Source organism: Petromyzon marinus (genome assembly GCF_048934315.1).
Source record: "Petromyzon marinus isolate PM22_M1 ecotype Great Lakes invasive population chromosome 84 unlocalized genomic scaffold, UKy_Petmar_22M1.pri1.0 chr84_unloc.3, whole genome shotgun sequence".
NCBI classification, from domain to species: Eukaryota; Metazoa; Chordata; class Hyperoartia; order Petromyzontiformes; family Petromyzontidae; genus Petromyzon; species Petromyzon marinus.
In genome coordinates, this window is record NW_027422640.1 from 2,222,187 (window position 1) to 2,246,898 (window position 24,712).

Sequence of the window (24,712 nt, forward strand, 5' to 3'; positions counted from 1 at the left end):
CCTGACCAGTGAATTAAAACATGTACACCTGGCCCTCAAAAGGAAAGGATACTCTGACCGTACCATCCGCCAAGCTGTTTCTCCCTCCATACAGAAACAACCACTTGATACTCCAGTCAAAACCATCACACTACCATATATAGCAGGCGTTACTAAAAAGATTTCCAAAATTCTAAACAAACACAAGATCCAGGTCCGGTTCAATACAGTACACAAAATTCGTGATCTGATCCCATCCGTGAAGGATGTCATTCCTGACTTACAGTACCCCGGGGTTTACAAATTGAGTTGTACCTGCGGTGATTGCTATATTGGGGAGACAAAGCGACATGTCTCTGACCGAATTCGCGAGCACAAATCAGATTTGAAACACGGCAAAACGAATTCTTCTGCCGTAGCTGATCATTGTTACAACGCTGTGGGTGATCACGATATAATTTTCTCCGATACCAAGGCTCTTTGCAAACCCACGGGTTTTTATCAGAGATTTGTTCACGAGGCAATCCAGATCTACAAACACAGACACAATTTCAACCGAGAAGATGGCTTCAAATTAAGCAATCATTGGAAAGATGTTCTAAATTTAACCAAACGTTAAAGGAATTTTTAATGGTACAGTATATTCATTCAATTAGTGGCATCCCAAACTCTCACGGTGGTGCTAATGTATCTTTGATTCTATTTGCGAGCTTGCACAGCTTTACATTTTATGCTAATTCCTTTGTCAAGGCGTCTTTTCTGTTTACCCACTCACAGCTTAAATGAGGCGACCTGCGCTTGACTTTTTTCACTCCAACGCTGTCCTCCGGACAGGTTGGTCCCTTCACCTGATGAAAGCCACTTGTGTTGTGGTCGAAACGTCGTGATTTTTGTTATTTTTTTCACCTACGTGACTTTACCCAATAGAACCAAAGAGTATGACTAACACCAAACAGTGTTGTATATGTGGGTTATGAAAATTTGATGAAAATAATGAAAATCAAATGAAATTTTAAATTAGCATAATTTATTCAAAATTACGTGAATTTGTGTAATTATGCGTATTAATTATGCTAATTCGAGATATAATCGTATTAAATTATGCGAGTGGGTGTGGTTATGATACTGCAGGTCGTTATGATAATCGGGCCCAGCCTCGGTGACGAAGGTTGGTTATCAATTGGGATGAGACAATTAATCGCATTTAGTTATGCAGGTGTTGTGAGCGTGAATGAGAGAGTCAATTTGGCTTCGTTGTTTAACTCTCTATTAGCAATAAGGATACAATTTTTCTCGCTTTAACATTCATTGATTATGTGTGTTAGTGTGCTTATGATAGGTCCACCAGGTTCAGATCTCAATCGCAGAACAATTCTTATGCGGAATTTCAGAAAAAATCACACATAACCCTTCTGCTTTAATCAATTTTATTCTCTAGCTAAACTTTAATTTTGGATAATATGAGAATGCTCAATCTCGGAATGTCAACACAGCATTAACACAGTAACCATCACGATTGCGTTTCACTTTCATTCATTCCCCCCCGCGTAGCACGAGCAGTTGGTGAGAGAGAGAGAGAGATGCTAAGAACATGCATATGCTATCCTAACAAAAACCTTAACCTTATAATATGCAAATTCATATTTGAAAATTGCCAGACAGTACCACATCCCTTCATAGACCTTCAAGTCAATTCTTATCACGTTGTTTCACTTTGGGTATCGGCAATTAATTGTTATGCAATGTAACACGAACATATGAGAAATATGAATAGAGTCCTTAAAATTATGCCACGATATTCATACGAAAAACAATTAAACACGTATTATTCCTAAAGGCACAAATGTGCGTTAATGGATTCGTTGGCAAGATTATGCCATTGAAAAGAAAAAGGTACGACTCTTTTGCTTCTAAATGACCTTATCCAGGTAACTCAATGGCAGCAGTGTTTTTCATTATCAATTGATTTTTAATGCACCGCCTTGGAGTGGCAATCCTTCTTGATTATCCCGATATGCGTATCGTGTGTCTTCTTTATCACTGGTTCAATTCTTTGCGTAAAGCAGACGCCGAGGTTGGCATCTCTTGTGTCAAAAATGTGTTTGTTCCCTGCGGAGCAGTGGGGGTGTGAGGGTGAGCGTGTGGGGGAGGGGGCATATGAACACGGTACACAGTTTCTGTCCACAGCTGGCTGGAAGAGTCGGCACGACGCTCGCCATCGTCGCGCCGATGGGTGTTGAGTGCAGGCCCGCTGCTCTCTCCTGGTGCTGCTCGAACGCTCTCAGCGCTGGTGGCGCGCGGTGGCGCGAACAGTGGCGCTGGTGGCGCGAACAGTGGCGCGCTGTAGCGCTGGCTGGCGCTGGTGGCACGCTCTGAAGTGGCGTGCAGTGGTGGCGCTGGTGGCCCGAACAGTGGCGCGCAGTGGCGCTGACACTCTTGCTGGTCAGGCTCTTTCCGCTGCTGGATAAGCCAAGTCGCACGCGCTCTCTCTGTTGAGATGCCCGAGCACTCTCAGTTGATTCGTTGGCAGCCGGCTTCTTCACTGCTGGATGACTGAGCTGCACGCTCTTGCTTGGCAGCGCTGGCCACGCTGCAGCTAGAAGCTGGCACTTGATGTAGGAATAAAGTTGAGTGATACTTCGTCCCTTCGGCTCTGAAATCACTTTCGTTGATACATCGCGACTCAGCGATCCTCGCTACTCAGCGAGGCTCGCACTCCTTGGAGCCAGCCGTTCGCTGCGACTGCTCGTGTCTTGTCGAACTTCTTGAACTGTTGATCTGTCTTGACTGAACTTTTGAAAAAATGGTTGGACCGTTATATAAAAAAAAAATATTCGCTCTGCGCAGTGAAAGGGGGGGGGGGAGGGGGGGCGTGGCCTGTGTGTGTGTGTGTACGTGCGTGTGTGTGGCATTCCACAAGCCATCTGCGTTATACGATCCTGGGGGGCGGAGGGGACGACCCTCTTTGTAACAACAAGCCATTCCTCACTAGGGTGTTAAATTCTTTTCTCGTGCTGCGGGGAGAGACAAAGACGGCCGGGATCTCTTTCTCTCTCCAACCCTTGAGTGAGAGAAAACAGACCCCTTTTTCACTGTCCTTCCGTGGCAGTCTGGAGATTTCGCAAATAACCTCTGCCCTCTCTTGGAGTTTATTATTCTATACATTTATGTCCTTTTTACGATTTCCATCTGTGTTTGCGTGTTTTTGGGTTTGTGTGTTTTATGCATTATTTTTCTTTATTATTAAAAAATATATATCGGCAGATATTATTGTTAATATCAATTTTGGAAAAAGCTCATATCCAACAATAGTTACGACGAAATCAAACTACATGGCACGCACTAATATCTAATCTCGATGCTTTAACGGCACAATTCAAATGTCCTTCGTTTATTAAGTGGTCAAGCTAGGCAGGACCGGCTAGGACACAAACCCCACTTTTCACCCAGGAACCGGAGAGCACAGATTTAGCCACTCCTTGACTCATTCTTATAACAAAAATCACATCTATTTATGAATGCACATTTTTTTAATAAATAACAAATACGCAATTAAAACAGGAGAATAATTCAAAGAGCATGTATTTTTTTACTTGACCCCACCCATCCCTCTGCTCCCTGCCCTCCCGCTTTCCCACCGTGGCCTCCTGGATCGCTCTTCCCGGCTTGCTTCTCTTCCTCAACTCCTGCCCTCTCTCATAACCCCCTCCTTTCGTCTCCCCAGCATTCCCTTCCCTACCCTCTAGCCGTCCACTCTTCATCCAACCCCTCCCTTCCTCTCCACCCCCAAATGTTTCCGATCTTCCCCTCCATTGCCCACCTGCCTATTCCCTCTCCCTCCTCCTGTACTTCCCCACCCCTCCTCTTGACTCGCCCTTAATCCCCCGTAGTCCGAAATTACATTTCCTCCCAATCTCGGAATTCAAAGTTTTAACCTCGTTCTCCATACTTACAAAAAAACGTCCTTTGGTTGTGGTTCCAATGCAAAACCCACAGTCCTTTTTCAGCACATATACATACAACGTACATACAGCATGAATACAATACACAATACAACATATAACCCACATACAACATATATAAACAACATACGTACAACATAAATGTATCCAAGAAAGCCACACCTGAATCGTAGGACTGCTCCATTGGGTTTTCACTTTGAGTTGCGTTCAGCCAATTAACCACAATTGTTTATACACCGACAGGGCCGCTCGTCTGGTACCAGAAGTTCGAGTACGCGGTAGGCCACTGGCTACAGAAGACGGCCGAGCACGTGATGGGCTGCGTTCTCTGCAGCCCTGGCTGCTTCAGCCTCTTCCGAGCCAAGGCCATCATGGACGACAACGTCCTCAAGACCTACACCACAGTGGCCACCGAGGCCCTGCAGTACATCCAGTACGACCAAGGTAAGCGTCGACGTGTGTTTGGATCTCGCACCTCCTATTAGCACGGTTGGCTACGTGTGGTGCGAAAGAAGTTCAACATGTATACATGTCACGCTGGCGAGATGTTAACTCCCAAGCCTGGTATACAGGAGGTCGTAAGTTCCATCCCGACCCTGACGCGCGTATATTGGAATTTGCGTCTCTCTCCCCATGGTTGCGTAGACTTTCTAAGGGTCCTGTAGTTTTTCCCTCATTTAGATGCAACATCACGTGCTTAGAATCTCTGTGATTGCCAACAAGGGTTTTGCCACCAAGTACGAAGTCATGTTTTGCAGAGGGGTCAAATACTTATTTCCCTCATTAAAATGCAAATCAATTCATAACATTTTTGACATGCGTTTTTCTGGATTTTTTTGTTGTTATTCTGTCTCTCACTGTTCAAATAAACCTACCATTCAAATTATAGACTGATCATTTCTTTGTCAGTGGGCAAACATACAAAATCAGCAGGGGATCAAGTACTTTTTTCCCTCACTGTATCGTGGTAATACTTGGGCAAAGACCCCGCAACATCAATTTAATACGTAGACTTTCACGACCAATATTCATGATTCACAATTCATTCATGCTGGATTAGATTGTCGTGTAGGTTTAGTGTAAATTTGTTTTAACTATAAGCGTCCAACACCCGACAGAGCCAATCGGGTAAGGTTGTTAGGTCATGGGGAAACTACGTCGATTTTGGTTTAATTAGCAAAATCCGAATATTGAAAGGTAAGCAAAATATAAAAAAATGTTTACGTAAATATTAATAAATAATATTTTATTTATTTACATTTCACTTATAAAAAAAACAATCTATTGACATTCGCCCAATTGACAACTTGAATGACTCTGATATTATAGTACCTGCACGATGATCGGACTCACAATGAGCGAATCATGAATCATTACAACGTTGCTCTCTGCCTTCTGAGTCTGACTTTTATGCACAGCTCCCCTCCCCACCACGCCCTCTGTATGAATGGGTTCACGACGCAGTTGATCGGGAGGTCGCGTGTGGCGACTCTAAGGTGTGGGTATTCAGATCTCTTTCGAAGACGTCTGGCGAGCTTGTAGAGAGGAGGCCAAAAATGCCACGAGTGAGGGAATGTTTCCGAGCTCCTTTGCCAGCAGTGGAGTGAGCAAGCTGGGGAAGAGACGCACTTACAGCAGCAATTCATGATTAATGCAACATGCACACTACGCAAACTGGACATAATATTCCATCGAGAACTCAGAGACGAAAGGTCAAAGTCCCTCATATACCACTATGAACTAGTTGAGAGCCTGGACGGTTGAGACCATAGACAGGTGAGAGCATCACGATCGAAACGTCGTGATTTGTTTTATTTTATTTTATTTATACCTACGTGACTTTACCGAAAGAACCAAAGTGTATGGATTCCTGCAGTTACGAAAGCTTCAAATCAAGGTGAGAGCATTGAGATGAGAGTCGGGTTCTTGAAGGTGGATGATGCTGGTTGGATGTAGTTGCTGTGGCTCCTGCGTATGCAGCAGTGGGAGATGCAGAGAGAGAGATAATTGCAGACAGCTACTGCCGGTGCAGCTACAGAGATATGCCGCTCGGCCAGGAGCTGGTGCCGGCTGTGGGTATTATGAGCCGGTTACCCTCTACCTCGCGGACGTCCCCTCTTCCATTCGTTGGTGCAGGTGAGGACCGCTGGCTGTGCACGCTGATGCTGCAGCAGGGCTGGCGCGTCGAGTACTGTGCCGGATCGGACGCCTACACCAACGCCCCGCAGGAATTCAAGGAGTTCTTCAACCAGCGGAGGCGTTGGGGCCCATCCACGATGGCGAACACCTTCAGCATCCTGGAAAATGGCGTCCGCATGGCCAAGAAGAACCCGTCCATCTCTCGGCTCTATATTCTTTATCAGATCATCTACACGGCCACCTCCATCATGGGTCCGGCCACCGTCTGTCTCATGATTGCAGGTGAATTCGGGTTTCCATATGTCTTAGGTTTTTTTTTATTTACCCGGGTTCATTCTTTTGATGCAGGGACTACATCAAAAGAGACGTCGCCATGGTGGAGAGGCGTTAACTCCCTCGCCTGGTATACAGGAGGTCATGGGTTCGAACCCGACCCTGACGCCTGTATATTTGGAGTTCGCATGTCTCTCCTCGTGGTTGTGTTGATTTTTATCCGGGTTCTCCGGTTTTTCTCTCCACATTTAGAATCAACATCACGCGTTGAGTATTTGGCTGCTATAAATTTCTACGTAATAAGCCACTTCGTTCAGCTATAATTTGTGGCCAAGTTGCTTATGAAGAAGAGCTACATAGCTCAGTGGGCCTTATCTGGTATATTAAAAATAGTTTCGTTTTAAAAAAAAGTTAACTTGGGACACTTCTGCTCACAGTCGTGCATGGCTTCAAGTCGTCACTCAGAGTTGTTCCTTTCACGAGATTTTTGATTGCAAATATTTTACGATAACAATTGGCCATCGTTGGGTGTGTAACGCACACAACCTCAAAGTGAGTGGTCGTGTTAATCCTCTCATCATAACGTATGCGCACTGCTTGCGTTTTAAAAATATTTCGAGTCGTATTGCTTGTGTACCAGGGTATTCAAACTGCTGCATGTTTCTTTCAGCCAAAAATTCTATACACACAGGCTGCACGATTCTGTTCATCTGAGTGCACTCTTTTCTTTACAGCTGATTGAACGATTGTCGTTGTCAATCATGGTGGTGATGATGGTGGTGGTTGTGGTGATGAGATGATACTGGTAGGAAACGTAGTGGACTGGAAGCCCAACCGGGATTAATTCACAGGAGGCAGGGGATTAATTGTGTATGTCTGTGGATGTCTGTCCACGTGGGAGGGGTGGGGCTGGGTGGAGAGGGGAGGGTAGGGAGGGGAGGGGCTGGGTGGGGAGGGGAGGGTGGGGAGGGGCTGTGTGGGGAGGGTTCGGGCTGGGTTGGGTGGGGCTGGGTGGAGAGGGGCTGGTCACCCCGTGGTGCCCTTGTATGGACTGGAAGCCCAACCGGGATTATTCACAGGAGGCAGGGGATTAATTGTGTACGTCTGTGGATGTCTGTCCACGTGTATCCGGACACCCGGATATATATATATTAAATGCGCTCCTAGTGGGCATTACTGGTAGGAAACGTAGTGGACTGGAAGCCCAACCGGGATTATCACAGGAGGCAGGGGATTAATTGTGTATGTCTGTGGATGTCTGTCCACGTGTATCCAGACACCCTTATATATATAACAAATGCGCTCCTAGTGGGCATTACTGATAGGAAACGTAGTGGACTGGAAGCCCAAACGGGATTAATTCACAGGAGGCAGGGGATTAATTGTGTATGTCTGTGGATGTCTGTTCACTTGTATCCGGACACCCGAATAAAATGGGAGGGGTGGGGCTGGGTGGAGAGGGGAGGGTTGGGAGGGGCTGGGTGGGGAGGGGAGGGTGGGGAGGGGCTGGGTGGGGAGGGGCTGGGAGGGGCTGGGTGGGGAGGGTGTGGCTGGGTGGGGAGGGTGGGGCTGGGTGGGGGGTGGGGAGGGTGGGGCTGGGTGGGGGGTGGGAGGGGTGGGGAGGGGCTGGTCACTCCGTGGTGCCCTTATAAAACTCAACATTTAACCTACTCACACCAGCTTGTGTCTGCCCTCACAGTCAGGCATATTTGCGGAATACACTACGCCACCGTTGACCCTGGCCATTGACCGAGCAACCCAACGTTCCTACCAGCTCCCTCCGCAGGAATGTATTAATGATGGTATTCAGCTCGTGTGGTTTTTGTCGCGTGCCGGTGCTCAGGTTGCTTCACCTTCGTTTTCAAAATGGACCAAAACTGGGCACTTCTCATCTCCATCGTTCCGCCTGCTCTATACATCGCCGTCTGCTTCAAAACGAAGCCGGACACGCAGATCAAGGTGGGCACCCACGCTTCTTCTGCAGAAGCACGTGGCACTCATTACACACAGCGTGCTTGCCACAAATGAAACACAATGCACGTATATATGTTGAACTTCTTTGGCACCGTACGTAGCCAACCTTGCTCATCAGAGGTGCAGGGGACGTACAAAAAACTAAACACAAAAAGCAGTCTTAAAGAAATTAGTTTTCAATCTACATGATTTAAAAGTGCAAACTACAGTGGCTTCCTAACATCGGAAGGAATATCGTTCCAGATGGCCGCAGAAGCGCATCTGAAAGCTTGTGATGCGGTAACGGTCTTTGTTCGATGGCTAGCCAAAAGCCACTGCGAGGATAGCTGGAGATCGCGTGATTGTTTATGCTCCTTGACGTGGTTATCAAGGTATTGTAGTTCATTTGTGGCACGCTCTTTTTGTGTTACGAGTACGACCTTATAACAATGTATTTGGTCGGCAACTGGAAGCTAAAGCAGCTCGGCGAGCACTGGATGAACATGGTCAGGTCTTGCAATGCCCGTTACAACACGTGCCAACGTCCCATAAAGCGTTGTGTTGCAATAATTGTGCCTTATCGATACTATGCTACACATCACCGCGGTGGTTATGTCACTGCTCAATAGTGGTCGAATGTGTCGTGAGCCCTGATATGAAAATCACAGAAATTGACTACATTTTGCATGGGGTGATCAACTGACATATTCTGGTCGAGTTACGCCGAGGCTATTTTAATCACAATCTGAATCCTTGAGTCTGCGACTGCCACACCTGATCCTCGCACAATTTCGTTTCATGCAAACCACACGTGCACCGCTCGCTTGCAATCTTCGAGGTTGCCGATGCTCTCCACATTTAACTTGCACTTCATTGCGGTGTACAATTGTGAGTCATCAGCATATATATAGAACTTCATATTGAGATGATATCGGCGATCGGAGAGACTTATATTGAAAATTAATAGGGCCCGAAGGCGGACCCTGTGGTATGCCGACTAGGCATGGCTTGACAAACTGTAATCCACCATTCAGGTATGACTCAATCTACTTCAGTGCCATACCCGATACACCGAACCTTGACCTTATCTGCTCAATGAGTATCTCATGGTCAATGGTGTCGAAGGTGGCTGAGAAATCGAGGCCAACCAATGCTGCAATGCACCGGTCATCCATGATCTTTTAGAGGTCAACAGTGACATCTAGTAGAGTCATCTCAGGACTGTGGAATTGTCGGTACACCGACTAGAATGGGTTGAATTTGCCCATCCCAGTGACGTAGGGAATTAACCGCTTCAGACACAGGCGCTCAATAACCTCTGAAATTGTACTCAGGTTTGAGATCGGGTGATAGTCTGGATGGTCACTATGGCTCAAGCCAACTTTTTCAGAAGCAGTGTTACCTGCGCCATTTTGCAATGGTCTGGAAAACAGCCCTCACTGAATGAAATATTTGCCAAGTGGACAATCAGCGGCGCAAGTACGTCCAAGCATTATTTGAGAATTTATATCTGGACGGAGTCGAGCGGCGATGTCTTATTTGGCAGCTGGGCAATGAACATTGACACCTCTGCTACTAACAATGGTGCCAGGGTCTCAAGTTTTGCGTTGGTTATCAGGTTGATCAAACTCACATGACAGACCAGGAGAATGCGTTGCTTGCAAGTTAGAAACTGCCGTCTTAATCATCACTTTATTGGCGAAGAACGTTGCAAGTACTGTGCACAGAACCGGCTGACTGGTTGATGTGGTTGGAGTGCAACAGACCCTTCACAATGCGCCACAGAGCACGGGGTCGGAAACTGACTCAGTGATGCACAGACCATAGAACAGTCTGCGAGACTCAATAATGAGCTAGTTTTCAAATCTGTAGGCGGCTCTGTAAGCAAGTCGGACAATCTGAAAACTAGTTTTCTTTCAAAGACACCCCAGCCTCCTCCGCGTCTTCTTCACAGTATCGCCTCCAGTGACAGTAAGTCACTTCGTGCTTTCCCGTTCTCTGTGTGCTTGTTTGGATGGACACACGTTCATCAAAGATAGCGATGATGTCATGTTCTAATTGAGCTGCAAATGAATAGACCGTCGATGCATTATTCAGACTCGCCAATGATGACCGGATCTTCTGACTGAAAGCATCGTGGGTTAGTCGTTTTCAGTTCCTGTATGATATCGTTGTGATGGGTGGGCAAATAATTTGTAATGCCATTTTGCACGTCACAAGACTGATCTGACGTTCTTATCTTCGATACAACAGTGACATAAGAACGTCGTTTAAAGTTACGACGTATGTGAAGGTGTGATCCAGTATACTTCCTGAGCGGCATGTTGCACCGCTGACGTGCTGGGTTTAACTGACTGTCGAACGTTTCGGCGAGATCACTGTTGATTTTACCATAAAAACCAGTCGGTCCGGGACAGTTCTGGTCACCACAGATGATATAGCGAGAGCCAAATGTCTCACAGTCTCGCAGACCAGAAAGCTAGGAAAATAATTCTGACAGCTGTGAAGTCGACGGTCGATAGACGACAGCTAGCGTAAGCCCCCACATGCTGTTCGTTATTTTCACAAGCAGCAGCTTGAATTATGTGATTGTTAATGAGTCGCTCAGGACTTTCACGCAGATTTCTCCACGGTGAGTTAGTGCGACCCCATCACCATGTGAACTGCTAGTTTATAGCATAGTTATAACGCAACACATGATAGAGCAGCGCACCGTGGCTGTTTCCTCCTCTTCCTCCCCCTCCTCCGTTCCGAACACAGATGGACTCGTCCGTCTGAACAAAGCTCGTCGCTCTCCGTGGTGTTAATCCCTCATACTAACATCATGCTAATCCCCCAGTTACATGCTAATTTATATGTAAACTGCTTTGTCAAGGTGTTCTGTTCCTTCCACACAGCTTAAAAGACGCTGCCATGCTTGGCAGGGTTCACTCAAGCGCTGTCTTCCAGACAGTCCTGTTTCTTCACCTGAGGAAGGCTACTTGTGTTGTGGCCGAAACGTTGTGATAATTTTATTCTGTTATTATTATTTTTATTATTTCATCTCCATTCTACGTGACTTTACCGAAAGAACCCAGAAGAACAATGAGCTATCATTATTTTGTTGTTGTTTGCAAAGTGCAGGGTATTGAGTACTTTGTGGAAAAGTGCGGAATAAATGCAAAGTAACTCCCAAGAAGTGGTGGTGGTTGGACAAAAAGGACGATGGTGACGCCGATGGCTAAGGTCTCCTCCTGCGATGGTGAGATGTTAACTCCCTCGCATAGTATACAGGAGGTCGTGGGTTCGATCCCTATCCCGACCTTAACGCCTGTTATGTATTTGGAGTCCACGTGTTCTCTCTATCTTCCCTCCACATTTAATCTGGTTGCTGATATACATTACCACGTGATGAGCCACTACGTTGATCTATCATTTGTGGCCAGGTGGCTTCTGAAAAGAGCTTTATACCTGGTAATTTTTTAAGGTGGCCATGGTGCTCACCGTGATCTACATGTTCCTCATGACGGGCACGCTGCTCGCTATGGTCGGCGACATTGTCAAGAACGGTATCCTCACACCCAGCGGCATCTTCTTCATCACTCTCGCGGGCATCCATCTCATCGCCGCGGTGCTGCACCCGCGCGAGTTCTTCTGCATCGTGCACGGATTCTTGTACCTCATCTGCATTCCCACGGGATACCTGCTGCTGCTCATCTACTCATTGGTCAACATGTACAACGTATCATGGGGCACGCGTGAAACCAAGGCGCCTTCTGAGCCCTCCCCCAAGAAGGTGAGTTACTTTGTGTGTTATCGTTATTGTCGTTGTTGTTTTTGGGTCGAACGTTATTTGGAGTGTCGCTCCATTCTCCTCTGTTGCTCCGTCCCGCACCTCCAATTAGCATGATTGGCTACGTACATTGCAAAAAAAGTGTAACATATGCCCCCAACCCCCGCCAAGACGAAGGCAGCGATCCCCCATGTAGCTTTTAACCGACCGTTGGGGCAAGTGCTGTTAGCGAGTAGCACCTGTGAAGTCCGGAATGGCACATAAGGGGGTAGGTGGCCAGCACCATGCCCGGCCGCCTTTGTCTCCATTGTTGTCATGTTTACTACACCACATTTGGCTATTTTTGAGGCTGAGCCAATCTAGGGAAGGCCAAGGACTGGTCCAGATGTATGTATGTTGAACTTCTTTCACACCATGTGTAGCCAACTGTGCTAATTGGAGGTGCGAAGGAAGGAAAGTTTCTAAACACAAAGAGCAGTTTTTAAGAAATTAGTTTTCAATGTAATGATTTAAAAGTGCATAGCTCCAATTGCTTTCTCATATTGGAAGGAAGAGGGTTCCAGATGGACGCACAAGTGCACCCAAAAGCACGCAATGTGGTCACTGTCTTTGTTCAATGGTTAGCCAAAATCCACTGATGAGAGGATGACCGGAGTTTGCAAAATTATCGTTTATGTTTCTTGACAAGAACGGTGGTGGTGGCTGTGCCACTCGTGTCCATTAATCCAACACGGTGGGTATCGAGGAGGAGTCATTCACTGACTTTCCAGGAGAATGCAGTATGACAATTATGGACTCTATCTGTTCCATCTGAATAGAACGCAATGTTTCCCCCTCGCATTTGTGGGTCTATTCCATGGTGCTTTGGTTTCCTGTTGGCCAATAAAATCTTCATACATGGAGGACCGCAGAGCTTGGACAGTTATTGGCGCCAGTCCACTGAGCAGCTGAAACTGCCTTCCAGCTTGTGTGCGCTTCCCACTGGTTTGATATAATTGAAGGACCCTGCCTTCAGCACAATGCCCATCCTCCTGTCCCAGCAGAAGAAGGAACGCAAGCATCGTTTGAATGGAACGAAATGCTGTATACTGCCACTCGAGTGGGACTGCTTCCAGTGGAGGATCAGCGTCCATCCGAAGAAATACTCGGCGCTGAGTCAGGAGGATGACAGCTCAAGGTGCCACCACCTCACTGAGAGCCTGTAGCCATGCTTTTAACTTTGATCCTTACCTCTCGTGTATCGATAGTTCAATGTTTATGTCCAATATTATTGAAGGACTGTGTTATCTTGGTGTGGTTTGGGATTGTTGTTTTGCTGCCTTGCCCCAAATTATGCATTTAGTATTGAAAAATTGGCAGTAAGTGATGTACTCATGCAAGTTGCACTCATATACTTATTTATTTTCTCATCTTTCCTATACTTAGCACTGCTATCTTTTATTTTCTAACTTTCTAATCCCCTACACCTACTGGACATCTGTGAAAAGACGTTCATAGCTCATCGGACTCCTCCTGCAGTAGAAATACAAATTCTGATTATTGATTGGCTGTGTCGGGTGGAGGAGGATTTACAACGTAACATTTTACTCAAGTCAATACTGAGTCTTGTCTCAACTTATCAACTGTGATTCTAGTTGTGCTTGTATCTTAGGCGACGTGGTGGCTAGATGTTAACTACCTCCCCTGGTATGCAGGAGGTAGTGGCTTCGATCCCAAACCTGACGATGCCTGTTGCCTATATGGAGTCTGCGTCTATTCCTTTCTCTCCCCATGTTGGTGTGGATTTTACTCCGGGTCCCCTGTTTTTTTCCCTCCTCATTTAGAATCATCATGTGATAAGAGTATTTGGCTGCTGTAATTTCCACGTGATAAGCCGCTCATTGAGTTATAATTTGTGACATTCAGGTCGATTCTACAAAAAAGCTTTATAGCTCAGTGGGCCTTACATGGTAAAATAAAAATAATGGTTTAGTTTAATAGTTTATCATCGTCCCTCCCAGCCGAGTGGAGTCGTGCGCGGTGGAACTCGACAGAGAGATGAAGCTGCGTCCAATTGAGGCCAGACAACAGGACACTACGAGCACTCAGATGGAGCATCCAGAAGGAGCAGAGATCGAGGCGAGAGGAGAGGACATCGCGAACACTCAAATGGAGCATCCAGAAGGAGCAGAGACGAGACCAGAGGACATCGTGCGCACTCAGACAGATCATCCAGAAGGAGTAGAGAGTGAGGAGAGACGACAGGGCATCGCGAGCACTAAGACGGAGCATCATGAAGGAGCAGAGATCGAGTCGAGAGGAGAGAACATCGCAAACACTCAGATGGAGCATCCAGAAGGAGCAGAGACGAGACTAGAGGACATCGCGAGCACTCAGACAGATCATCCAGTAGGAGTAGAGAGCGAGAAGAAACGACAGGGCATCACGAGCACTGGGACGGAGCATCCTGAAGGAGCAGAGATCGAGTCGAGAGAAGAGGACATCGCAAACACTCAGATGGAGCATTCAGAAGGAGCAGAGACGAGACTAGAAGACATCACGATCACTCAGACAGAGCATCCAGAAGAAGTAGAGAGCAAAAGTCGACCTCCAGAGCAATCAGACACAGACCTCGCCCTCCATACCAAAGGTAATATTTTCATCAAACAAAGGCAAAGCCTTCTTGGTTCTTTCGTTAAAGTCACATAGAATGGAAATAAAATGATAAAAATAAAATAAAATTCTCACGACGTTTCGGCCACAACACAAGTAGCCTTCTTCAGGTGAAGGAACATAACTCTCGGGACTACAGCGCTTCAATGAACGCTGCTAAGATTCGCAGCGTCTTTTAAGCTAGGTGGGAGAAATAAAGTGCCTTGACAAAGGGGTTTACATATCAAACAGGATAATTGAGCATTGAAATAGCGGTGTTAAAGTGTTGGATCAGCAGGGTGTTAAAGTCAGAAATTAGCATGTAACTGGGAGATTAGCATGATGTTAATGTGAGGGATTAGCATGTGACTGGTCACGGAAATAGCTATGTTAAAATCAAAGTTTACAAATCAACAGAGCCATTTAGTATATGGACGCTAAAGGACTGCAACTACCCAACTATCATACAATAAACCGATGTGAAAAACTAAGTATAAACTACATCAATACAATAAATGTAATCAATATATTCTTCAATAAGTTGAGCTATTAACATAAAGTAACTGGGTATACACTACACTATATAATGAATACCATATAGTAAACTAATAAAAAACTAAAATTTAAACTACATCAGTGTTATCAATAAACTCTATTTACTCTCCAAACAGCTGAGCTATTAACAATCAGTCGTTATACATTACAATGCCATATGGCGAAAAAATGAGTGGCGGTTTTTTTTCTTTTCAACGTTAGCACCACGGAAAGCGACGAGCTTTGTTAGAAGGACGAGTCCATCTATGCTCGGAACGAAGGAGGGGGAGAAACAGCCACGATGTGCTGCTCTGTCCTATGTTGCGTTACAACTATGTTATAAACTAGACTACAATACATTGCAATGTTATACCTTCCAATCTAAACTACACTGTATAATATCGTATACGCCCAATTTAAGCTCTAACATTATGCATTATATTGATATGTCTCCAACTAAACTTTTTTCTACATTACACGACTATACACCATAATATACACTGCCATAGACAAACCCACCATTAAATTATACAATGCGTTACTATACACTACCCTATACTTTAGACTGTAAAATATACTTGTAATATTACACTATGTATTATTCTACCAACCCTACTGTATACCACACTGCTGTATATTCACTATATAATTACGATACCATATATTGCCTTATGAATTATGTTAAACATTACAATGTTATACTATTTATTATACAACATGCTATACCTTTGACCGTTGTGTGAACGGTATTTAGAGGCAATGACAGGGAATGGACTGCAGTCTGAAAGTCACCGTAAAATAGAATCAATTAAGAACTGAAATGGTTTATAACGTCTTTCCAATGGTTACTAAGCCAGAATCCATCTTCTCGGTTGAAATTGTCTCTGTGTTTGTATATGTGGAAGGTATAACATTGCAATATATAGTAGTCTAGTTTATAAAATAGTTGTAACGCAACACAGGACAGAGCAGCGCATCGTGGATGTTTCTCTCCCCTCCTCCGTTCCAAGCATAGATGGACTCGTCCGTCTGAACAAAGCTCGTCGCTTTCCGTGGTGCTAACGTTGAAAAGAAAAAACCGCCACCCATTTTTTCGCCATATGGAATTGTAATGTATAAGACTTATTGTTAGTAGCTCAGCTGATTGGAGAGTATATAGAGTTTATTGATAACATTGATGTAGTTTATACTTAGTTTTTCACATCGGTTTATTGTATGATAGTTGGGTAGTTGCAGTCCTTTAGCGTCCATATACTAAATGCCTCTGTTGATATATAAACTTCGACTTTAACATAGCTATTTCCGTGACCAGTCACATGCTAATCCCTCACATTAACATCATGCTAATCTCCCAGTTACAAGCTAATTTCTGACTTTATCACCCTGCTGATCCAACACTTTAACACTGCTATTTCAATGCTAAATTATATTGTTTGATATGTAAACACCTTAGTCAAGGCGCTTTACTTCTCCCACCTAGCTTAAAAGACGCTGCGAATCTAAGCAGCGTTCATTGAAGTGCTGTCGTCCCGACAGTTCTGTTCCTTCACCTGAAGAAGGCTACTTGTGTTGTGGCCGAAACGTCGTGAGAATTTTATTTTATTATGTTTTATTTGTATTATTTTATTTCCATTCTACGTGACTTTACCGAAAGAACCAAGAATACGAATCCATGCAGTCACGAAAGCTTTAAATCGAAAATTAAAGGCGAAGTCATTGCTTGTCAGTTAAACAAGACCGCGCATCTGAAATCACGCGATGCGGTGACCATCTTTGTTCGATGAATGGATGAACGAAGTGTGGGTGATGGTTAATGCTCCTGGACGAGATTAGCAAGCTATTGTGATTCATTTCTGGCAAGCACTCTGTAATGAGGGCATGTTGCTGCTGCTGCAGTAGAAGCGTGGGAGATTGATGAATTCTCTCCCCCTGTTCTGCATGGGCATCTTTTTCTCCAGTTTCCTCCGATGTGTCATTGGTATTGGCCAAAATTTTACGCTTCTGAAAAAGATAACTGCAAAGCACTTAATTTGGACCGCACTCAGCAGCAACATCACCCCTCTACTACGGTAACTTGGTAAGACCCTCATGAACACAGAGCCTTGCGACTCAGCCAGACTTTGTTGCAGGCTAAACCAGCCTAACGATGAGAATAATCACTACCGTCTGCGCAGCTCTCTTTGCTGAGTCACGGTAAACTTTTTTCCCGAGCCTCTGTCGGAGTGCACCGCACATCGCTATCCTCCTTTGTCCCTTGCAGGGCGCCATGACCTCGTGTGGCAGCGCCACCAGAAGATGCAGGTCATGTTTGAGAACGTCCTGCCTCAGGGTTACGCCATCACGCAGAGGTGCAGCCTAGATCAGGTACGTCCTTGTGTCTGTGTGTCCTTATGTCTGTGTGTTTTTATGTCTGTGTCGGTCTTTGTACGTGTGCTACATATACGTTGTGGGGAGTGGTGGCGCAGTGGTTAACACACTGCGCTTAGAAACGAGCGACCTGAGTTCGATTCCCGCTCAGTCACCAACACCAGTGACGATTATCTGAACCGGTCCTATGTCTCTCCTAGGTCGACTCAGCCTCAAATGAGTACCTGGTGTAGTGTATAAATATCCCAAATTGAAGAGACAAAGGTTGCCGGACGTGGTGCTGGCCACCCACCTCCTCGTGTGCCGTGCTGGCCTACAGAGGTGGTCGCTAACAGCACGTGCCCCAGCAGTCTGTTAAGACTACACGGGGGATCTTTGATCTTTGTCCTAGTTCGTGTATAAGTGCCCAGAAGATAACAACCAACTTTAATGAAGAAAATATATCGGGAAACTGCCTGGCAGCTAATTGGGCTCTTCCTACTGAAATAAGTAAATCTATCAAAATAATATCGAGATGTTTACGTTTAAGATTTTACATTAATGTTGGGGTTCTTGTACTAAGCAACTCAATTAATTTAGAAGTCATCATTCCCCTCCCCCGGCTGCCTGTCTCGCTTAATTGTTCAACGCATTGGCCAGATGTCCAAATATTGCCGTCAGTTGACTGAGTGTCGTTTTCTGTGACAATCAAACAAGTGGCGCGTTCCTCTAATGTGTGGCTTTAAACTTTGAAAAAAGGTACCTTAGCACTAGTTATCGTGTAGGGCTTCACTGCATTGTTCTGGGAGAGTTCCACTCGCAGTTTTTATCTCGTGCAAGGACAGTGCAATTTGTATAACAATTCTGGACAGTGGAAAGGAAGTGATGTCATGATTCTTGGAGGTGGTGGTGGCTACGCTGGTGCTACACGTGGTTGGTGGATCACACACTGAGAAGATGCCGTGAATTTCAGTTCCAGTGGGCGTCAGAAAGGAGCCGCACCATGGCTTGCCAGGAGCGGGTGGTACAGCAAATGTAAAATCCACCTGTTCCGTTTGTATAGGATATAATGTTGCCCTCTCACACGCCTCCATTTTCTCCGGTTGCTCCGGTTTTCTGCCACATGTGAAAAATCATTAATTGGCCGAGAACACATTTATATGCAAAGGACTGCAGAGCTTGGGCAATTGTTGGTAGCACCGTCTCATGGTGTGCATTGCTGCTGCCTTCCCATCTATATGTGATTCCTCCTCGTGTCTCTGAATCCCTCCCTATGTCTCTCGTCGAAAGCGAGCAAATAACTGTGCAGTGATTGGGCATTACAAATTGCCATTAATATTAATTTTGATTTAAAGCCTTCGTGACTGCAGGGATTCATATTCTTGGTTCTTTCGGTAAAGTCACGTAGAAGGGAAACAATAAAATAATAAAAATATAAAACAACAAAATTATCTGTGGTAGTAGTTACATTAGAGAAACCAAACGACATTCGTGAACACAAAGCAGACCTAAAACACGGTAGGACCAATACCTCGGCCGTGGCAGATCCCCTTTATAATTCAGTAGGCTCACGTGACATTGACTTCTCCAAGACAGAGGTTCTTTGCAAGCCATCTGGCTACCATGAGAGATTCGTTCATGAGGCTATCCACATATACAAACACAGAGACAATTTCAACCGAGAAGATGGATTCTGGCTTAGCAATCATTGGAAGGATTTGATAAACCATTTCGGGTCTTAATTGATTGTTCACGCTTACGGTGGCTTTCAGACCGCATCCATTATGTTCGTCTCCCCCCTCATCTTTTCTGAACATAGATGGACTCGTCCATTTGAACAAACTGTAAAATTGCTCTACATGGTGCTAACATTAATAAAACCGCCACTTGTTTCAAATTTTCTTGATGTGGTTTTCACAGCTGATGATGATTGCTTGTGTTGCAGTCGAAATGTCGTAAGAATTTTATTGTTTTATATTTTTATTATTTTATTGTTTCCCTTCTACGTGACTTTACCAAAAGAACCAAGAATATTAATAATTTCATTATGAGACCTCCTTTGCCAGTAACAAGATATAGTAATAGGTTTTACCCTTTTAACTTTCACAAAAACTGAAACCTTTATTCAAGGCATCATGTTTGCAATAACCACAACACAAGCAGTCAAAATGCAAACAAAAGAGACAACTCAGATAATAATATGCACTGTCCTTGAATTTGATTGGTCCACTCCCGAGACGGCTTTTCTTAGAGCCTAGTCTCCACTGGTGTTGGACCAGAAGACGCCAAAAGGCGTACAACTCAAAAACAGCGCACTATCAGAGTATTGAGGGCTCGGGGTGAGCATTTACATTATGAGACCTCCTTTGCCAGTAACAAGATATAGTAAAAGGTTTTACCCTTTTAACTGGCACAAAAACTGACACCTTTATTCAAGGCATCATGTTTGCAATAACCACAATACAAGCAGTCAAAATGCAAACAAAAGAGACAACTCTGATAATAATATGCACTGTCCTTGAATTTGATTGGTCCACACCCGAGACGGCTTTTTTTAGAGCCTAGTCTCCACTGGTGTTGGACCAGAAGACGCCAAAAGGCGTACAACTCAAAAACAGCGGACTATCAGAGTATTGAGGGCTCGGGGTGAGCATTTAACACCAGTGGAGACTAGGCTCTAAGAAAAGCCGTCTCGGGTGTGGACCAATCAAATTCAAGGACAGTGCATATTATTATCAGAGTTGTCTCTTTTGTTTGCATTTTGATTGCATGTGTTGTGGTTATTGCAAACATGATGCCTTAAATAAAGTTGTCAGTTTTTGTGCCAGTAAAAAGGGTAAAACCTATTACTATTACAATATTAATATTATTCATCGGAGTAAGTTGTTATTTGGACAATCGCACAAAGTGAACCTTCTGTCCCGTCGATGGAAATGTATAGGAGGAAGACGAGTTTTGGAAGAGCATGATCAGTGACTACCTCAAGCCTCTGGAGGAAGATGACGATCACAGGAAACGCGTGAAGCAGGAACTCTTCGAGATAAGAAACAAGGTACTGGCAACGCGTCATCGCGAGTACCAGAGATGCTTCGATAACAGAAAAATTGCGTTCCAGCGACAACGCGTTGTGCAAACAGCAGGCGTTAAGCGAGTACTTACCGTACTTGGCATGTGGTAGAAGAAGATTTAAAAGACATTGAATTACCTATGCCTTATTATTCCTACGAATTAATTGTTAATTGTTCCAATAATCCGCTAATCCTGTAAAATACATGAACAATAAAACAATAACAACAGAAGTGACCATTTTGCGTCGAGAGTGGACAGTGGGGGAGGAAAATGAACGCACAAAGAGGGGATCCATAAACAGCCCGGGGTCATCCCCCCCGCCACTCGGCCAATGCAATGTAAATCAGGCCTGGTCTGTCTGTCCCAACGTGCAGGGCACTTTCGTCTACTTCATGATCAATGCACTGTGGCTGGTGGCGACCCTGGCACTGCAGTTCGTGGGAGCCGACCTCTACATCCAGATCCCGAGCACGAAGAACGAGGGGACGGTCATCGACGTGCCGCCCCTCGCCTTCATGTTCCTCATCACCTTCTCCAGCATGCTCATTGTCCAGTTCCTGGCCATGCTGTACCACAGGTGAGGAGGAGGGGAGGGGGTCGACCCATGCGTGGCCATAGGGGGTGTGTGTGCATGCCGACTCAGTGACCAACAACAGTAACGATTATCTGAAATGGTCCTGGACCTCCCCCCTTGTGCCGTACCGGCCTTCATAGGTGCCACTCGCTGACAGCACTTGCCCCAAACAGTATCTTAAGGCTATCCAGGAGATCCTTGTCTTTGCCTTTATGTGAATGTGGGCAGTGTGCTTATGACCAGCTCCGGTTTCGCAGCCGAGGTCTCACTCTGAAACAGTCGGGCAGCATTCTTTTCATCGGCTGTGTAACACTGGGTGGAAACTACTTGGTTTGTCATTCCATGCGAAGCTCCGGATTTTCTTTGACCACATTGATATCTTCCCTTCTTTATTATTTCGAGAAGGATGTTGAGGTGACTAAAGTAACATCTGCACCGGTTAGAAACATTCAGGTCACCCTGCCTACAATGCATCCTGGGTTTAACCAGACTGGATTGTGTCAGGAGCTCACAGATTCTTAAAAGATCTAGACACATTCCCATTGGTGAGCTCCTCTCACAAGCGTGGCTGTGTTGGCTGGGTCATGTAGCCCCCATGCCCAGCCACTGCATGACAAAGCAGCTAGGGAAAAAAAGGAATGATATGGTACAAGAGGATATATAGAGATGAGTGGACTTGCCAATAACTGGTACCAGCAGTGTCAAGATCGGCCACTCCTGAGGAGATGCTACTTGGCAGTTGGAGGCAGTCGCCCACCAGCAATAATGGAGGGCAGAGGAGCGATGCTCGCATCCATAAGCAGAGCACCGGGCAGCTAAACACAACAATTTGGCACAGTAGGGGTCACAGCTGGTGCATTGTCAGTCATCTCAGTCAATCAACCATTGGCTCCTAGGTCTGTCCCGTTACCTCCTGACATTTTGCCACCGTGGCGCCCCGTGCCCCTCCCCCTTCCTCTCTGTGCCCCCCCTCTGCCCCCGTTCAGGTTGTTCACGCTCCTGCACGTGCTCTCCTACGTGGAGTCGTCGTCGTCGGGCCAGCAGTCAAAGAGGGGTGCTGTTGGTCGAGACAACAAAGCATTCGTCAACGATGGAGACGACGATGACGCGCAGCAGCGCCGTCTCAGAGAGATTGTCTAACAGATCCCTGGACCCCCTCCTCACACGCCGCACGTGGGTCACATCCCCGCACACAGCACATGGACCCCTTCTACTCACGGTGCACCTGGACCCCCTCCTCACAAGCCGCAAGTGCCCCCCCTCCATGCACGCTGCTCGTGGACCCCCTCCTCGCACGCTGCTCGTGGACCCCCTGCTCGCACGCTGCACGTGAATCCCCTCCTCGCATCCTCGCACGCTGCACGTGGACCCCCTACTCGCATGTCATACGTGGACCCATGCACGTCGTGGTTTATCAATGACGGTGCGGTCAGTAAAGGTGCAGCCCTGCAAGATGCTTCCCTTGTTGCCACCACCGGCAGAAGGGCCTCTTGCTACACGGAGCTCTAGAGAGAGCCCGTCTCAAGTGATGTATTTGGCCTACTCTTCCATGCTGGCCAGATGTCTTGGAAGAGGTGGGAGTTACCCACGCTTTACCCCACCACCGCATGCGACCTGCCGATCGACCAACTGTGCTGTATCCATTTACGCAGCTGGGTGGACAGAGGCAGTGAGATTTAAGAAGCTTGCAGCGTCGCTCCAAATGCCAGGCCTAAGGATCGACCTCTAGATCGCAAGTGTGGTGATGTGTTAATTGCAGCAGGGCAGCCTCTCATTACAATGGAATGCAGTCAAAAGGGCTGCTGTACAATAACGGTGGACATCACTTGTGATATCATCGGCTAAAGTAAATGTATGGGCTTTGAAGCTGCTCCTGGCCACGGACAGAGAAGTCACTTCTATGTAGCAGTGGTCAGATGAAGGAAACGTCCTGTTGTTGTTTGTATGTTCAATTTATTTTGCACTGCACTTAGCCAACCATGCTATCGTGGATGTAAACATCACCCACACATAGACTGTCCCGTTAACCATAGAAGTTGATCAAATCACATTTTTACGCCTGATTAATTTATAGGTCGAGCGACCCACATGGGAAATCTTGTTTTTAGAAAGGTTTATCTACCAAACACAGAAAACGATTCCCCATATCGCTTTAATAAACTTATGGAGCTGTTAGTGAGCACCTAATAACGGCAGGCACAGCACACAAGGTGGGTGGCCAGCACCAATTCAAACTGCATTAACGCACCATTTTATCATTTGAGGCTGAGTCGACCTAGGGGAAGCCCATAACCGGTTTAGATAATCAACACTATTGTTGGTGGCCATGAGTGGGAGTCGAACTAGCGTCCCAAGGCTCAGATACTTGTGCAGGGCTATGAACACGAGTTTTATTTCATGTTCACTGATGGTCAGATATATATGCCAACATATATTTATTGATATTTATAATACTCTTTGGTTCTTTCGGTAAAGTCACGTAGGTATAAAATAAATCACGATGTTTCTATTGCAACACAAGCAATCATCATCAGGTGGGAAACCCAACAGCAAGAAGTTTTTTCTACTGAAGTGAGAGATGCCATGGTAAGAGGTTTCTAGGTAAGAAATGGGGACGGGGCAAGGGGGGGGGGAAAGAGGGGGTGTGTGGGCTAGGGGGAGGGGATCGTTGCGTGGACGCTAGATTGATATGTATAATGTGGTTTATTTACAGAGATGTAGAGTTACATTGAGACTGTGTGGATAAATAAAACAAGACAGAGAAGAAGCAGTCATCCATCCAGAGCACCACGTTCAGATAGTTTCCCCAAAATATTCTATTGGAGATGTGAATCCATAATTTTAATGCTAAGGCAATGTTTCGCTGCTATTTGCCGCTGAGAAGATGTTATCTCCCTTGATCGGTACACAGGAGGTCATGGGTTCAATGCTGGACTCTGGCGGTGCCTCTGTTATACTTTTGGAGTCGGCGTGTGCTCTCGCTGTGGTGGTCGGAGCTTGGGTTTTTATCCGGGTTCCTTGGTTCAGATGATTAGACTGCTGTTATAAATTCTCACGTGTGGTGATATCAGCTACTGCGATCATCAGCTATCATTACGTGTGACCAGCTCGCCTATGAACAAGAGCTAAGAGCACAGTTGAGTTTAACTGGTAAATAAAACTGTGAATTCCCTTGCACCTTCTGAGGACGGTAGTGTCTTGGTCAACAGGTCACTTACCAAACGCTTAACGATCGATCCAAACCTTTTAGGTCCACGCTTCGCTGGGCGCGTATAGTGGTTACGCACACGTTAAGCTCTGTGTCTTTCTGGTGGATGCGTTGTCGGGCTGGTCCCATGGTGTCTGAAACGTGGAACAGCACGAAGGCGTTGGTGGTGAGCGGTAAAACGTGCACTCCTCCCCCATCCCCCCCAGATGAATGTAGGTTACACTCCTCTGCTTGACAATACATCCCAAAGGTTATTTTTAGTTTATAACGTC

General features: G+C 45.8%; 1 protein-coding gene across 2 annotated transcripts in view; it reads left to right on the forward strand.

Moving 5' to 3' along the window:
• The window catches only part of LOC142908448 (uncharacterized), a 39,176-nt gene extending 15,331 nt beyond the window's left edge, over window positions 1-23,845 (forward strand). Inside the window, exons 7-16 of one of the 2 annotated variants that reach the window (XM_076059159.1) lie at window positions 4,185-4,385; window positions 6,078-6,362; window positions 8,197-8,312; window positions 11,773-12,081; window positions 13,119-13,255; window positions 14,079-14,707; window positions 17,504-17,607; window positions 20,531-20,641; window positions 21,033-21,235; window positions 22,219-23,845. In XM_076059159.1, the coding sequence (XP_075915274.1) occupies window positions 4,185-4,385; window positions 6,078-6,362; window positions 8,197-8,312; window positions 11,773-12,081; window positions 13,119-13,255; window positions 14,079-14,707; window positions 17,504-17,607; window positions 20,531-20,641; window positions 21,033-21,235; window positions 22,219-22,372 (2,249 nt within the window). In that variant the 3' untranslated portion in view covers window positions 22,373-23,845. The remainder of the gene's footprint in view (window positions 1-4,184; window positions 4,386-6,077; window positions 6,363-8,196; window positions 8,313-11,772; window positions 12,082-13,118; window positions 13,256-14,078; window positions 14,708-17,503; window positions 17,608-20,530; window positions 20,642-21,032; window positions 21,236-22,218) is intronic. The other variant, XM_076059160.1, reaches the window with a different exon arrangement.
• The last annotated feature ends 867 nt before the right edge of the window (window positions 23,846-24,712 follow it).